Source organism: Podarcis bocagei (genome assembly GCF_964188305.1).
Source record: "Podarcis bocagei genome assembly, chromosome: 11".
Lineage (NCBI taxonomy): Eukaryota > Metazoa > Chordata > Lepidosauria > Squamata > Lacertidae > Podarcis > Podarcis bocagei.
The window spans coordinates 11,495,364-11,513,213 of record NC_138136.1 but is presented as its reverse complement, the minus strand read 5'-3'; the positions used below and the strand labels follow the sequence as shown (position 1 = coordinate 11,513,213).

Genomic DNA, 17,850 nt, shown 5'->3' with positions numbered 1-17,850 from the left:
AGCATTTCTTGTGAGGGGTCTTTTGCATAGAGAAAATTCAAACTTTGGGAAATGGTTCAGAGTTCAGACACTGTCAGGAAAGTGGTTAGAGAGCAGAAACAATTGGGAATTGGGAGTCTAAAACATCTAGAAGGTACCAGTTGGGGAAAGTTGACTTAGTGGAACCTTGAGACTGGTATGCTACTTAAGTAAGACTTGTGTGGATTTCCTGCCAGACAATTAACAATAATCTGGTATTGCAGCAATGTGGAATGGATTTGGCAGGCTTTATGCTTTACAAGTCTGACAATTTCTCTCATGCTACTTTGTGTTCCAGAATGTAAGCAGATGAATAGCTGCTTTGTCTCCCGGGATAATTTATGTTGTTGTTCTGTGCTGAATGTATTTTTCATATTGACATTCATCAGTTTTGCACTAAAGGGAAATGGTTCACTCTTGTCTTCAAACAAAAAAATGCAGCCCAACAGCTGTAGCTATCATTTTTGATAGGATGGTTTGAGAAGAAATTTGGAAAATATTAAGGGATAAAAGTAGATTTGGAGTTGACCCATTATTAGTGTTAAATTCAAGTGTTCTAATATAGTAGAATTAATATATTAAGCGATTTTACAGTATATTCTTGGCTGCATTGGGGCTATGGAAATCTAATCCCTGCACATACTTTTAAATTTGGACCTTGTGGTTGGCACCCATGATTATTTGCAAATCAGAAGGGGGTCTTCCATCTCCAGTTACAATTTATCCTCATTTTTGGCAGCCTTTTTGTCCTTTGTATAACGTGAATTTTGCTTTATGCATGTAGCAGTCTGTGGCTATTGTGACCTTTATGAAACTCTAAAATGCCATTTCTAGTCGGGAAGAAATTGCACTCCTCATTCTGCTGAGGATCAGTACATATGTTCACTAAACAATTCACCAGCACTTGCTTAACATCTTCACCTTTGTCTTTGAAACAGTCTTATCTTACTCTTCCAGAGTACTGTGAGATTGTACAAGTGTTTAGTGCAATATTGTTTGCATGCCTACCCTGCATGTGCTCCCCCCCAAAAAAGAAAACATTCTACCTACCATATTTTTCGCCCTATAGGACGCACCGCCCCATAAGGCGCACCTAGTTTTTTTTGGGGGGGGGAATAAAGGGGAAAAAATTATTTCCCCCCCCCCAGGCGCGGGGCTGGGGCGGGGGGAGGCCCGAGCTTCCCCCGACCCCACCCCCAAACAGGCAGCTCTCTGCAAGTCGTGGGAGCCCAGCGCTGGCTCCCGCTGCTTGCGGAAAGGTCTGCGAAGCCTGGACGCGCTGATCTCAGCGCGCGCAGGCTTCGACATGCAGGCAACTCTCCACGAAGCCTGGACGCACTGATCTCAGCGCGCGCAGGCTGCGACATGCAGGCAACTCTCCGCAAGCAGCGGGAGCGCTCCCGCTGCTTGCGGAGAGGTCCGCGAAGCCTGGACGCGCTGATCTCAGCGCGCGCAGGCTTCGGCATGGAGGCAACTCCAGGTCCGTGAAGCCTGGAGAGCGAGAGGGATTGGTGCGCACTGACCCCTCTCGCTCTCCAGGCTTCAGCAATAGCCTGCATTCACCCCATAGGACGCACACACATTTCCCCTTCATTTTTGGAGGGGAAAAAGTGTGTCCTATACGGCGAAAAATACGGTATGTTTCTGATTGTTCTCTTTGGCGCTTTTAAATTTTGCTATATAAGAAGGCACATCCCAGCATGTATAGCTAATTTGCTTATTACTGTGTTCCTTAGAATAAATTGTAGATTAAAGGTAAAAGGACCAAAAATGTACTAAAAGCACTTCTATTTCATTCTTAGGGATTTTTATCCTTCCTGAGTGCTCCACTGATTGGTGCTTTGTCTGATGTCTGGGGAAGAAAGTCTTTCCTCCTTGTTACAGTTTTCTTCACTTGTGTCCCAATTCCGTTAATGAAGATAAGTCCGTGGTAAGTGGTACAAATGACAGTAGGTGTTTTTGGTGTATGAAGGAAACTAGAAGAGATAAATCACTTTTCTCTAGTCAATTATCTCAAGTTAGGGTTCAATTACTGCTGCAGGGTCCAAGTGTGTCAAGTCTGTTCTTTTAATTGGGTTCTTCAAAATGGAATGCTTAATTAAAGGTTGTAGAGTGATGATACTTACACAGTTTTACAACTATCAAATAATCTTTGCATAGTTACATTACACCTTTCTCCTTTGCAGGTGGTATTTTGCTATGATTTCGGTTTCTGGGATTTTTGCTGTTACGTTCTCTGTGATATTTGCTTATGTAGCTGACATAACACAAGAGCATGAAAGGAGCACTGCATACGGACTGGTAAGACAATTTCTGAAAATATTTCTGATGCCTCGACAGTCATATTTATTGGTACCAGTTACAGATAGGTAGCCGTGTTGGTCTGCCATAGTCAAAATAAAAAAATTCCTTCCAGTAGCACCTTAAAGACCAACTACGTTAGTTCTTGGTATGAGCTTTCGTGTGCATGCACACTTCTTCAGATACACAGTGTGTATCTGAAGAAGTGTGCATGCACACGAAAGCTCATACCAAGAACTAACTTAGTTGGTCTTTAAGGTGCTACTGGAAGGAATTTTTTTATTTTGACTATGGCAGACCCTCATTTTAAAGATATTACACTATGTTTGAATAAGGCACATCTGGTTATTTTGGGGGTTGAGAAGATAGGCTTATCTTGCAGCGGTGACAAAGTCAAGAAAAGATGATGTTTTGGAGGAGGGAGAACAGAATCTTAGATTTCTTTATTCCTAGACACTCAGCCGAGAAACCGTATCCTGCACAGGTAGAAGGTTGAGCAGTCATCTGTGTTAATTGTAGGTATCCTGTATCAAAAGGCGTAGCTGGACCAGGTTACTTAATGGATTGTTTGAGCTCTGATTCTCTTGGCAAGGCATAGCAGGAGTTTAGTTTATTACTAATTGCTGAGTCTGTTGCTCAGCATGGCAGCTTAGGAAGGGAGGATGACATTAAGACATCTTGTTAATCTGACATATGCTAGGTAACATTTCTTTGAAAGTACCTTTCAGTATTCTGGTTTCTTCCTGGATGTAAAGGCCGTATGGGCAGTCAACTCTTCCTTAGGTTGTGCCTCCAATAAGGTTCTCAGTGTAGGTTTTCACTAACAAAGGGAGGCTTCTTATTTTCCTGCCTACCTGGGATAGGCAGCAACTGACCCCTAATAAGCATCTAATCCCAGATTCATAGAATCCCAGAATTGTAGACTTGGAAGGGATCCCGAAAATCTCTTGCCCAACCCCCCACAATGCAGGAATGGCTTTGAGTAATGATAAAGGCGCATCTGAACATTAAAAAAAATCTGAACCAATAGTGGAATATTAATGCCAGTTGACTTAAGTCACAATTCCCTCTACTGAGAATCTCCAGTCTCAGCCCAGCAGGTGACTTGGTGTTTCCTTCCCTGGTATGCTATACTTGCAGGGGCTACCAAGGGTTAAAACTGGGCTATTCCTTCTAATTCAGCGCTTGTGCTTGTACAGTGGTACCCCGCAAGACGAACGCCTCGCAAGACGGAAAACCCGCTAGACGAAAGGGTTTTCCGTTTTGGAGGCGCTTCGCAAAACGAATTTCCCTATGGGCTTCCTTCGCAAGACGACAGCCCATAGGGAAATCTCCGGGACAGCGGGGAAGCGCAGCGCGTCTTCCCCACTGTCCTCGGACCTCCTCCCGCCGCCCGGCATCGCAACGAAGCTCCGATGCCGGGCGGGGGGGGGGAACGCCTCCTCCCGCCGCCCGGCATCGGAACGAAGCTCCGATGCCGGGCGGCGGGGGGGGGGGCGGGGACACCTTCTCCCGCCGCCCAGCTTCGGATGGCTTTCCTGAAGACTTGGGGTGGGAGGAGGGTTTTCCTTCCCACCGCCAACATTCAGAATGCTGTTCTGAATGTTGGCGGTGGGGAGGAAAAACCCTCCTCCCACGCAAGCCCCGGGAACAGAGGGAAAGCGCTGCACGCCTTCCCCTCTGTTCCCGTACCTGTCCTGAAGGCTTGCGGTGCGGAGAAAAGCCCTTCTCCGCACCGCCAGCCTGGCAAGCGGTTTCCCTAGGAACGCATTAATTGATTTTCAATGCATTCCTATGGGAAACCGTGCTTCACAAGACGAAAAACTCGCAAGAAGAAAAAACTTGCGGAACGAATTAATTTCGTCTTGCGAGGCACCACTGTATTCCTTTTTACACTCACTGAGTGAAAGCGTGATTTTTAGAATGTGTGTCTCTCTGAATAATAAAAAAAGGAATAGTAGGTGAATTTCCATCGTTTTTCATAACAGCAACGCAGGTATTACCACTGCCCAGCTTCCCCCTTGCAGTATGTAATGAATAGTGATAGGTGAGTTACTATGGGATGGCAGTTTCATAGTGGACAATCTTCGTTGCATCCAATGAAGCCACCCTAAAAGTGCAAGGACTACCACCTGGGCAGCAGGATGTCTTCTCATCATGTGCATCCTCTCTCTGCTGTGCTGGTTGAACCCCTAGAACAAATTGGGGTGGGGTTGTAAGGAGACAGAGAGGAAGTCCCCTTGTGATTGTGTTAGATACAACCCTGAATTGCCAAGATGCTGTAATGTTCCTTGGATGCGGTCTTCTATGAAGTAATTTCCTCTGCTGCTTCATTAGTACAGAAGTACCATGGCAACCCCTGAAAAATAGAGTGCTTACATATCTTGCACCTTGCTAAAAACATTTTTGAAGTGTTAAGCTGAAGTGGTGATGAAGGAGGAAGGCATCTGTTAGACAATTTTTTTTTTGTGACTTTTAGACCTGCTGCCTTGCAGTTTCTTATATTGATTGGTTTTGTGGTTTTATTATATGATTTTAATTATACACTGAGCCTAATTTTGATGTGTTTGAAACCCACCCTGGAACCATTTAGTGATGGTTTCAAATACAAATAGTAAATAAATTAATAAGTTTAGAATATTCTTGTAAGATTTGACTGACAGATTCACTGTTGTTGAGCAGACATGTTTTGTGGCATAAAAATAGTTCCAGATTTCTTTTAAAATAAGGATGTGTACTGTTAAGGTACATTCTCAGGGTTGTTGTTTGACGTTTCTCAGTTTACCAAGCCATTCTTTTAGCCTCGGGTGCCAGCTTCCTCCCAGTCATTAACTATCAGAGTCTCTGTGTTTTAGCACACTGGCTAAACCAGGGTTTCCCAAGCTTGGGTCTCCTGCTGTTTTTGGACTACGATTCCCATAATCCCTGACATCTGGTCCTGCTAGTGAGGGATTATGGGAGTTGTAGTCCAACAAAAGCTGGAGACCCAAGTTTGGGAAACCTTGGGCTAAATGTTCGCCTCTTTCCCCCCCAACTTCCACTAGTGTTAAAAAGCTACTGTCTCAGCAGTTCAATGAAATAGAAATAGTTGTAGTTCAAATGCAATTTGATCTCATTGCCAGCTTCCCTCTGGATTTAAAACGTGGCCACCAAGTGGCAGATATTGAAGTAGAAGACCTGGAGTTAGGCATGGTCTACCAGTCAGCTGCATAGCAGGGGATGAACAAGACAGTGTGTACATACAGAAGATAGATACAAGGCAGGAGGGGTTTCACGAACATAGTGAAAGCACATTTGCTGCACTGTGCAATTGTGTGTACTTGCTTGTTTTGGATCCGAACACTGCTGCCCGTGGATCAGACAGAGAGGGTGTGTGTCAGTGTGTGGGGAGGGGAGGGGAATGGAGAGGAAGGGAAATGGGTTAGATAATGGAAGGAAGGATGGGAGGAAAGTGGGGTGGGAAGAATAAAGTACAAGGATGAATCGCAAGATAAAAATAATTTAATCATAGCCTTGCTTATTTAAGTCCTCCTTTTGAAACTAGTGCAATATTGTGTAGCCTCTTTAGTATAAAAATTAGATAAAATAGAAATGGTTTGATTAGGTTGCAAGTCTGTGCACGCTTATCTAGGTGGGATTATATCCTATTGAACTCAGTGATGCTAATGTAACATATCGGTAGACTTGTAGGATTTCAAGGTCATATTCTTAAACTTCCACCATTTCTGAGCATTGGCTGTGCTGACTGGGGCTCATATGAGTTGTCTAAAACATTTGGAGCATACCAGGTATGGGAGGGCTGATCTGTATAATGATTTTTTGTGTGTGAAAACATGCAGAGATTTTAAACTAATTTATTATGTATATGATTATCCTGAAACTCAATATGCAATAAAATTGGGTTCCGAGTTATCTTCAATCCAAGTGCTGACTAGGTATGGTGAAGGGTGTCCAAACTGCATGCAGCGTATTAGGCCCAGAAAATGCTGTTTACATCCCTGCATAGCTGTGTTCAGATAAACCACTGTAGGAAATAACAGTTCACAGCAGCATCATATAGCTGGGCGAAAGGGATGGTGTTGAGGAGGATGGATAAATTCTAGTCCTGACAAAATTTAAGTTAAAGACATAAAGGGAGTGAGGGAAAGAAACTAGGGAAAAAATATAGAGCTGAGTACAAGAGTAGAGACATTTAAAGGCAAGAAGTTCATAGTAAATGTGAAATGAAAGACTAATCCAATATAAAACAGAAAAGTGGAAGATGTGATTGAAGCTGTGTGCAGAGCAAATGAGGCAGGTGGCAGAATTATGAATAGAAGATACCTTAAAACAGCTGAAAGGGCCATAAAGATGAGCATTGCAATAATCCAATTTAGGAACGATGAAGCCATAGTGAGAATTTCAAAAATATAAAAGAATGAAAAGTGCCAACTCTTGGGTAGAGGGTTGAATCTGAGAAAGATGGATCAGAATTGACACCTAAGTTATTACCATCATTATTATTAAGGGCATAAAACTACTGAGCATGGTATAAAGAATAAAATACAAGCATTTGTCAGTGGCTTAACAATCTTAAACACACTTGTGAATAAGAAATAGTGATACTACCAAGAGACAGAAGGGGGATAAATTGTTCTATAAATGCTCTGAGATGTTGCAGTCTAGTTGCTTAGGGCTGCTAGATTTAGTATGTATTTTTAAAACTGGTCCCCTGCCTTTCTACTTTAATCCCCTAACTATTCAGAGAAAGCCAAAGGTTAGAGTGGAAAACACTATTTGCAACTACCCCCAAACAGTTTAAAATAAAAATGAGCATAGTTATAAAGCAGCTTGAAAATCGCGCCCCCAATGTGTAAGTAGAATAATTGAAAAGTTTTAATGCCTTTAGGCTTCTGGGATACAATTTTCTGTCTTCCTCCAATTGCCAATAGGTCATAAAGGCAAAGAGGAATCTTAGAGATGTGTACACCCCCCCCCCAAAAAAAATGTTGGTTTTCCAGCTCAGTTTAGTTGTGCTGCACTCATGTATCCCATGGAAGGAAATGTTTGGTATGGTCCTCGGCACCTGAAATGTAGACGTTGTGATGGTGCTTCTTAATGCTTCTGTAGAGCATCAAGCCTGGCAAAACTTCATGCATATCCTCAAGATCAGGGTTTCCCAAACTTGGATCTCCAGCTGTTTTGGGACTACAACTCCCATCATCCCTAGCTTGGAGGACCAGTGGTCAGGAATGATGGGAATTGTAGTCCAAAAAACAGATGGTGAGCCAAGTTTGGGGAACACTGCTCAAGAGTCTTCAGTATAGCTATTGTTAACGTCATAATTTCAGCAGCTCACCTTAGTAGGTAGATATTTCTGTCAAAATGCATGGTGGCAGAAAAGGCTGTGGGCAGTACACAAAATGTAGTTCTCTTAGCACAAAGACTTCGGCTGCACAGCAGAACATCCCTCCCTCTCCTTCCCCATAAATCTCTTCTGGGCGTTCCTCCAGCCCTCTGGAGAAAATTTGGGAGGCCATGCTGGAGCAGAGTGGGCAATGTTTCATTGAGCATACAGAAACCTTTGTGACAACAAAACTGCTTCATTGAATACCACTCTTCTGGTACTCTGTTGCAGGAATCGGGATTTGGGAGATAGTCCATTTGAGATAGTTCAGGTTTCAGTTGGTGAGGAATGTTAAGTTGCTCATGAGGTCATAACTAAGCAGTAAAATCCAATATCTTCTTTTTAGGTATCTGCAACATTCGCAGCCAGTTTGGTAACTAGTCCTGCCATTGGAGCACACCTGTCTACTTTATATGGCGATAACTTGGTTGTATTAATTGCTACGGTGGTGGCTGTTGTAGATATATGTTTCATTCTACTCGCTGTACCAGAATCTCTACCTGAAAAAATGAGGCCACCTTCCCATATATCATGGGAACAAGCAGACCCATTTGCAGTAAGTTATTGGTTTTTTGTTCATTCTCTTTTATTAGTCAGCAGTGTGATATTGCTGCTAAATCTAATGCAGTCTCCAGAAGCAGAACCATAATGTCCTGATTATAGGAAGTAATAGTTCTGCTTCATTATGTTCTAGTTAGGCCTCATCAGGAGAAGATATAGTAGACCTTTTCTCTGTTGCACCACGCGCCAAGACTAGCCCCAAGCGGTAGAAATTGCAAAGAAGTTGCAGCTAAACATTAGGAGACAGTTCCTAATGGTAAGATCTGTTCAGACTGCCTCAGGAAGTGGTGGGATCGCCCTTGCTAGGGGTATTTGAAGCTGGTGGAAGCTGTATCTTACATTGCATAACCCTTCATTCCAGGGGTTGAACTACATGGATCTCCAAAAGTCCCGTCCAACTACTATAAGATGCTTCATGGCTGCATGCATCTTCAGCAAAGTTTTTCATTCATTTACTAAATCAGAATTTCATTATATATGCCTATAGTAGCTCTTCGAACCCTCACCCATGTCTAGGAACAAGTCTGACTTGCTGCACTTTCCTAATTATAATGGTAGACCAGTTAATCATGGTGGTACAATCTAAATGATGATAAAACTCTGATGGAACCTTGTACTTACTAGTACAGGTTTGTTCTATTCCTAAAGAATGCAACTGTAGGAATGTGGGAACTAGACAAGCCAATGCCCCTTCTGAAGAGAAGGTACTCACCAGGTAATATACCTGAGATCTCAGACCCTTGTACCCTGAAGGTATAATTCACCCAGCCTGAGTACCACAAATTTTAAGAATCATTCTAGCAGCTCCAGTGCTATTTTACAGGAAGTCTAGGGGCTGTCACCCTGCCAAACCACCCTTCCTTTACCCTCCCTGCACAGCTTGCCCTATGAGCTTTTAAGGGGTGGGTGGGAAGCGCTTCAGAGTTCGGTTTGCCAAACCATTATCTGAAGCACCTCCTTCCCTTTGTTAAACCTTGCAGCTGTGTTCAGCAAGGGGAGGAGGCACTTCTGAGAATGGGTTGGCAAACTGCTCTCTGAAGCACTTTCCCCTCTGTTAAACAGCTCAGTTAGACTGTCTACCTGCCCCCCCTACAATTTTGCTTGTTTGCCCCCCTGCTTTCTGCTCTGTCACCATGCTGGAGTTGGTGTGGCTTCCTATTGGCAGCCACCTGAACTGCAGCATGTCAACAGCATTGCATTTTTATGTATATAGCAGGGGTGGCCAACTCCCAAGAGACTGCGATCTACTCACAGAGTTAAAAACTGTCAGTGATCTACCCCTTTTTTGGGGTTCAGGTCAAAGTTGTTGAGTTTTTTCAGGGAGGAGGTAAAATTTTGAGCTTTTTTAAGGGGAGCCACAGTTCAGCTTCTTTGGGAGGAGCCAGTGATCTACCGCAGCTGTCCAGTGATCTACCGGTAGATCACGACCTACCCATTGGACATGCCTGATATATATGAAGAAGTGAATAGGAAACAACATTATCAGTGGTTGCTATAGCCGAACTTCACTGACTTAGGAGCCTTTGTTACTGAGCAGAATAGAATCCGGCTTTTGGAACAATCAAGCTATTCATTTGTTTAGTCAACATTACTTTTATGAATTTGAACAGAGGTCCATCTAAATTCAGCATTAGGAAATTATCACGGAAACTCAAAAACAGGAGAAAGGTTTTTTTTAAAGCAAACCACAGATGGAATATATTCTGACAAATGCACTCATTAGCGAAAAATATCACCTGCGAAAAATGTAATAATCCTTTTCAGATGTTTCATTTTGACTTGCTTTACTTTTTTCACAGTCTTTGAGAAGAGTTGGAAAAGATACTACAATTTTGCTGACTTGCATCACTGTCTTTCTTTCTTACCTGCCTGAGGCTGGCCAATATTCTAGCTTTTTCCTATATTTGAGACAAGTAAGTAATTTAAGGTATTTTTTTGAATATTGTACAAGTTGTTCTTGATAGATAAATTAAGAAAACATGCAGGGAACAAATGAAGCCTTGAAAGTATCAAACATGTACATAGTACGTAGCTGCTGCATTTATTAAAAATATATAACACTTTTTTCTGAAGAAAATAGCAAAGAAGTTTACACAGTAGTAAAATTGCTAAAAATACAATGAAAGCAAATCTGTAAAACTATAAATCAGTTGTGCCATACAGTTACAGCAGTTAATGAAATTAAACAGTGTAATCTAGAGTTTATTCAAAATGCCAGTCATTGGTAAAAATGCAAAGCTGTTTAAATAGCACAGTGCCAAAAATCCAGATTGCATGACTAATAATTGTATTATCGTAGTAGCTCCCCACCCACCCCTTTTTAAAAGTAGGTCAAGAAGTTCAAAGGTAATTTCTGATTCCATATGGGGAATTGCTACTCAAAAGAAAGTTTCAACCTGGGCCTTGAGATAACAAGGGGTTTTCAGGATGTGGTCATAGGCATTATTGACATATACCATATTATATGGATTTTGTTCTGAAATTTATATGGGATGGATCCTAACATTTTGTTTTTCTTATGAAAGGATCCCTTCCATGAGCATGGCTCTCCTGTTGACAGAGCAAAGAGTTAGGATCCAAACCGTTTGGGTTTTTTCTTAACTATTTGAAAACACCCAGTTTCTGCTCTAAATTGGCATGTTTCTGTATTTGTAAAACAAAACAAACTTGGAATAATCTCCAATATTATTGTTAGGCAAAAATAAAGGCCCAAGGCTTTCTGTACCTGGTAGGCGAAGCAAATGAGCAGAACACTCAAATCTTCCTTGAACATCACTTAAGAGAAGATTTTAATTAAGCAGTATATAAGTTGTTTGCATAAAAATAAATGAAAAACCCTCTCTGCTCCTCTTTTTGATAGAAGAAAAAGCTTAATATGCATGATTAATGATCCAAATGCAGAGAATTGCATATGTGACAACAATGCATTTAACTTTATGTTGATGTGTTTGCTCCAAACTAGCAGATCCGTGGGGGTATACTTTATTAGTATAATAAAATTAAGGACCAGAAAATGATAAAGGCACACCAAGAGGATGGGAGATACACACAGCATCTTAGGTTGCATATGTAGACATGATGTTTGATTGCGGCTTAAAAAGTAGACCTAAGCAGCAACTGCTGATAGACATATCCAGTAGCTTGTTCAGGATACAGGGGATTGGCTCATGTAACTGGGTAGAAAATAAAAAGTACACCAATGGAAAAGTTAGATTGCCTTTTGCCAAATTAGAATTGGCCCATGGCAGTTTGTTTTCCTGCATGTTTGCTGTAAGGCTGTGATCTTGTATACACCTGGGCATTCTTGATAATGCAACCCCCCCCCCCCTTCAAGTGTAGTTCAGTGAGTACGAAGGAAAATGCATGACTTAAATATGGAACCATAATACATAGGTTGGTGGTTCTTTTTATTTCCCATAAGAGAGTTCAATTTATATATTTGACTGGATGTTGATACAATATTTTTACCTAGTCTTGACTGCCGTCTTCCTTTCCCCACCCCAACTCTTATTTCCACCTCTGAAATCACTTTACCTTCGAGTCCTTACTGTATGAAAATCTACTGTACTGGGTTGCTTTAGTTTTGTAAGCTGCCTATAAATGTAATTGTTCTTCACTTACTGTTTCTTTGAACTTTACACGCATTGTTTTTGTGTTATCTGCAGGTGATAAAATTTGAGTATGCCAGCATTGCAGCATTCATAGCTGTGATAGGAATTCTATCTATCGTTGCGCAGGTAAGCATTTACAATCCTATGTCTTAGGTGACAGCTCATAATAAAAGGCAAATATTAACGATCAGGGTGATAAGTGATAGTGATTTGCACATTAAGTACATAATGTGTTCTGTGGGGAGGCTGAGATAGAGGTGCGCAAATTGTGACTGAATTCTTGTGGCCTTCTTGCAGACCACAGGTGATTAAAAACAGTCTTGACATTCTTTGGGAGGAACAAAACTTCGTCCAAGAAACATTTTCTAATTTTCTGAGATTGTTAATTTGGGGTTTTCATCAGCTGTATGCCATAATCATCACAATTATAACAAATAAAGGCTTGACGTATCTTGCTTTGCATGTCACGAGTCTATCTCATATATTAGTTTCACCTTTTAAGTTGAATTACTGAAATTAATGAACTTTTCCACGATATTCTAATTTTTCGAGTTTCACCTGTACAGTTCTTGAACATTCAACCAAGCCTGTAACTTTTTAATATGTAATATACAATGAACCTAGATGAGATGTATGGTTTGCTGCCTAATGCTATATTCCTTTTTAAAAAAAGAAAAGAAAAGAGGGATCTTTATGCATAAAGGTGTCCCTCCCTGGTTTCTGTTAAGGTTGTTACATTTCCAGCACCTTTTCAACATGCAAGAACTTCTAGCTACAATAGAATGGTGTGCTTGTTTAAAGTTTGATGCAGACAGGGAGAACATTTTTTTACTCCAGGTCTGAACAACATTGATACACTTAGGGTCCATATTAAAAAGTTTAAAAGTGCTAACAATCCTGGGATAATAAAATGGTATTTGGCCTGGTGCAGGAAAGGTATCTGACTGGTTTCCTGGAGAACATTTTTAAGCTGGAGTTCTGCTACTCAGAAGTCCTCTTCCTCTCCTTTTCATATGAGTTGCTTGTATTGTATAGTATAAATGCTTTACCAAATGTCTGCCTTGTCTGCCTTGGGTAGTAAGACTCATTTAGGGCCGAGAGCTGCACACACAATTTGACATCTTTTTGATGTGAGGCTGCCTTAAGAGCCTGCCCTCCCCTAGATCCCCTGCATAGTTAGGGATTAGCAGTCCAGAACTGAAAAGAATGCAGTCATAAAAATGGGATGGGGGATGAAATTGCAGTGGTTGGGAGTGCCAGAAAGGAAGGATGCACAGGAATACTGATGAAATCATTTTTCCGATTAACTATTGGAGGAAGCGCTAGGGAAGGGGCAGGGAACATTTTGCTGCCAGTGGGTCCCGGATCTTCCCATTGGGCCAAATTTGATAGGAGCTCCGGGCCAACTACCTGCCCATCCCTTGATATCACTATGATGTCAGGTGATGTGCTTTGAAGTCCCAACAGTTGCAACAAGCGAGTGATTTTAAAGGCAAAGTGTTTTTCCAGCCATCCCTCCACCCCATCACCTCCTGTTTGTGGATGCTTTCAGACAACCCCTGTGGTCTGTTGCAAAGAACTCTGCAGGTTTTAACCCCTACTCATTGGCTAATGAGAGAATCTTACTATCTATCCTTTACTGAGAGCAGGATATGCAGCCAGTGCTGGATTTAACCCTGTCTTCCTGCTAATCAGCTTATGTCACCAGTCATGTCAGTTGATGAGTGAATGGGTGGGCATGTTTTGGGGGAAATTGATCCACAGCCCAAATTGGATCCCTTAGCTCATGGGTAGGCAAACCTAAGGCCCAGGGGCCGGATCCGGCCCAATCGCCTTCTAAATCCGGCCTGCGGACAGTCCGGGAATCAGCGTGTTTTTACATGAGTAGAATGTGTCCTTTTATTTAAAATGCATCTCTGGGTTATTTGTGGGGCATAGGAATTCGTTCATCCCCCCCCCAAAAAAAATGCCCCCCACAAGGTCTGAGGGACAGTGGACCGGCCCCCTGCAGAAAAAGTTTGCTGGCCCCTGGCAAGTCACAAATGGCCTGCAGGGCACCCCTGAGCTACGGGGTGACAGTTCAGAACGTGCATTTTTGAGTAGGAAATCCCCAGTTCAAATTTTGCCTTGGTTGTGGTTTCACTGGGTGGAATTAAAGCCCTTAATTCTTTTGAGTAGATATTCATACCACTGCGCTGTAAGTGATTAATTTGAAGCTTTGTGCTTCTAACAGTATCTTTTTTAAAAAATGCATGTATTGGTAATTAAATGTTTTTTATTATAAATATACAGAGAACTATCCAATTGTAAAGCTTTTTCCTACATTATTTATTATCTTTTTTTGTAGACTGTTTTTCTCAGTATCCTAATGAGGTCTATAGGAAACAAAAATACTGTGCTCCTTGGCCTTGGCTTTCAGATGTTCCAGCTGGCTTGGTATGGATTTGGTTCCCAACCTTGGTAAGTGCAGTAATTGCAGAATAGCCATGTCTCTGCCTATTTGCTTCAGTGCTCTTTCTAATTCTTTTACTCTTGGGTGTACTTTTATCTTTCAAATTGCTGCAAGTCACCTTGGGTGCCTGTTTGGGCTGGCAGTGGGATCAGTAATGGCAATGTAGAAATACTTTGATTAATAAAAAAAAATTGGGTTTCCCCCCCGAGTTCTGATCTGAACTTTCTAGACCAGTGTTCCTCAGCCTTTTCAGATCTTAAAATCCTTAGTCACCGTGTGCATTTGTCGACCTACTTCTTAAATCTTTTTGTTGGGCAGTATCCCATAAAGTAATTCCATTAGCTCAATAACTTCTGGTTGTGCAGTGGAACGTCCCCTTCCTCTCCCGTCCTCTCCCTAGATTCCTTCCACTCCCTCCCCAGATCTGCTCTGGAGGGTTGGAGGAAAACCCAGAACAGATTTAGTGGATATGCAGGGAGGAATACTAACAGAACTACTTCATTGGATACCATCCCCTATATTTGTATGGTAGTAGAGCTCTTTAGTTTTAGTTGGATCAGAGACTGGATTACATTAGATAATAATGACATTCTAGACTTGGAGGGATGGAACAACAGATATGGCTGGCATGCCTATCTCATTTACAATAAAGTGGCGGTGCATAAAGAATTTCTGAGTCATGTAATTAGATATTCATTATATAAGGTCTGGGTGAGACATAGAAGGTTGTTAGAACTGAAAACCCCATGGTGGGTTTCACCATTGGAAGTGATATCGGTCAAAAAGAAAAACACGACAGGAAGATTGGCGACATACCAGCAGCTCCTAAAGGAGGAGCAGGGCCAGTTAAAATTAAGACCATACGAAGAGGTGACCCAATACTGCACTACATGGTTACAATATCATCAGATTGCCCAAATATTTAATCAGGACAAAGCTCTTGTGGCCCTCTTTTGGTCTGGCGGCAATGAGTGGGCTCCCAAGCCACACACTGAAAAGCATTGTGTTAAGACTAATGGATAAATATTTCCGTTCCTTTAGCCATTATATTGATTTCCACCTAACTTGCAAGTTCACTTTGTTGTCACACTTCTTTGTAAGTGTTTCATACTGGTCTGATTCATGTCTGCTTTTTAACTTCAGATAATGTACAACTACTGTCCAGTTTTGCCTTGCTATGCTGTATTTTTACCCGAAGGCTCTTGCTTGTAGATGATAAGATTCTTTATACAGGCATTGGCATTCCTGTAGAGTATGTTATACTCACTGGCTGTAGCAATTACCGTATTTTTCGCTCTATAGGACGCACTTTTTCCCCTTCAAAAATGAAGGGGAAATGTGTGTGCATCCTATGGAGCCAAAACGCCATAGCCCCGCGACCCTCTCCCGGCTGGAGAGGTGATGCGCGGCTATGGCAGGAGCCTCTACAGCCCCGTGTCACCTCTGCAGCCGGGAGAGCGTGCGCGGGGCTAAAGAAGCCATAGCCCCGCGACCCTCTCCCGGCTGGAGAGGTGACGCGCGGCTATGGCAGGAGCCTCTATAGCCGCGCGTCACCTCCCCAGTCGGGAGAGCGCGCGCAGGGCTAAAGAAGCCATAGCCCCGCGACCCTCTCCCGGCTGGAGAGGTGACGCGCGGCTATGGCAGGAGCCTCTCCGCTGCGCCTTTCCACTGCTCCCTGACCTGCTCTTTGGGGCTGGTGGTGGGCTTCCCCCCGCCAGCCCCAAAGAGCAGGTCGAAAGGAACCTGAAGCCTGGAGAGCGAGAGGGGTCAGTGCACATCGACCCCTCTCGCTCTCCAGGCTTCCAAGGTAGCCTGTTTTAGAGCGGCACCTTGTTTTAGAGCGGGAAAACAAGAGGGGGAAAGTTCTCCCCCTCTCTGTGCAGCGCCTCCTGCCGCTTCACTGAAGGGGCGCTGGGCAGAGAGGGGGAGATATTTTTTTTTCTTGTTCTCCCCCCTCTAAAACAAAGTGCGTCGTATTGTCCGGTGCGTCCTATGGTGCGAAAAATACGGTATTTACCGTTTTTTCTGTGTAGAAGACTCCCCCATGTATAAGACGCCCCCTATTTTGCGGGACTCCAAATTAAGAAAACCCTCCCCCATCACTACCTGTGTCTAAGACGAACCCGAATTTCAAACCTAATTTTTTGGTAAAAAAACCCGTAGTCTTATACACGGAAAAATACGGTACTTAGCCACAGTTATTGTGCAAAATGAGCACCACCTTCTGAGTACTATGGACTCTGCTAGCAGCCGCTGCTGGTGTGGGGAAACATGCTAACTGATCGTCCTGATTCATTTCAGTGCTGCTAAAAATCACAGCTAGTGGGATAATAAACTTCCCCTGGAATGTTGCAAACCCTCATGGCAACTGTACCATGTAGTCTGACTACAATTCTAACGCTTCCAACAAGGTACCCCAATAACTGGAGAGCTAGTTTTTGCTTCTGCATCGCTCCTTCATTACAAGTGACGTAATGGCTTTGCTTTGTGTCTTGCTCTCAGGATGATGTGGGCAGCTGGAGCCGTAGCATCCATGTCAAGTATTACGTTCCCAGCAATCAGCGCTCTTGTGTCACGAAATGCAGACTCAGACCAACAAGGTGAGTACAGTGATTTGGTTTTTCATAGAATTGTAGAGTCGGAAGGGACCCCGTGGGTCATTTAGTCCAGGGGTCAGCAACATTTTTCAGCAGAGGTCCAGTCCACTGTCCCTCAGACCTTGTGGTGGGCCGGACTATATTTTGAAAAAAATAATGGACGAATTCCTATGCCCCACAAATAACCCAGAGATGCATTTTAAAGAAAAGCACACATTCTACTCATGTAAAAACACGCTGATTCCCGGACCGTCCGCGGGTCGGATTTAGAAGGTGACTGGGCCACACCCGGCCCCCGGGCCTTAGGCTGCCTACCCCAGATCTAGTCCAACCCCCTAGAATGCACAAATATGTAGTGGTCCCATAAGGGGATCAAACCAGCAACCATGGTGGTATCAGCCCCACGCTGCTATGTTCTAGGAAACCATGTTCTGTGAAGCATCTTCCATAGAGCTATTTTCTTTCCAACACCAGCATGCAAACATTTACCTGTGCTTCACAAAACAATTTGCTTTTGGATGTTCACAGTACTCTAGACAAAGTAAGTGGTGGTATTACTGATCTTCACAAATGATGATTCTTTTTTTATGCGGAAGACACACAATTTTACCCTGGTCTTTGACACCTGAGACACATGTTTACAGGACCGGCTTAATTCCTGTAACACTAATTCATTTTAACTGTTTATAATTTTATAATCTGCTCTGAGGACCTGATCTGAGGACAGGTAATAATAATAACAAGTATAATAGTACACAGACTTTGGTACAATTTCCATGGAAGGTTGATTGTGGTAGATTATTTTTCTCTTCCAAAAGTACTTTGACTGTAGCTGAGCCTTGTTTCCAGAAATGTTCAGTATTAGTGATGACTAATTAAAATATACTCTTTGCAAATTTGGTCTCACAGGGCCAGCAGGAATGT

The 17,850-nt window shown here is 42.7% G+C and overlaps 1 protein-coding gene across 2 annotated transcripts in view; it reads left to right on the top strand.

Annotated features, from left to right (window-relative positions):
* Positions 1–17,850, top strand: part of MFSD14B (major facilitator superfamily domain containing 14B) — a 39,307-nt gene that overhangs the window by 14,547 nt on the left and 6,910 nt on the right. For both annotated transcript variants that reach the window (XM_081213755.1, XM_081213756.1), the window contains exons 4-10: positions 1,821–1,948; positions 2,205–2,319; positions 8,052–8,261; positions 10,066–10,179; positions 11,932–12,003; positions 14,225–14,337; positions 16,832–16,929. In XM_081213755.1, the coding sequence (XP_081069881.1) occupies positions 1,821–1,948; positions 2,205–2,319; positions 8,052–8,261; positions 10,066–10,179; positions 11,932–12,003; positions 14,225–14,337; positions 16,832–16,929 (850 nt within the window). The remainder of the gene's footprint in view (positions 1–1,820; positions 1,949–2,204; positions 2,320–8,051; positions 8,262–10,065; positions 10,180–11,931; positions 12,004–14,224; positions 14,338–16,831; positions 16,930–17,850) is intronic.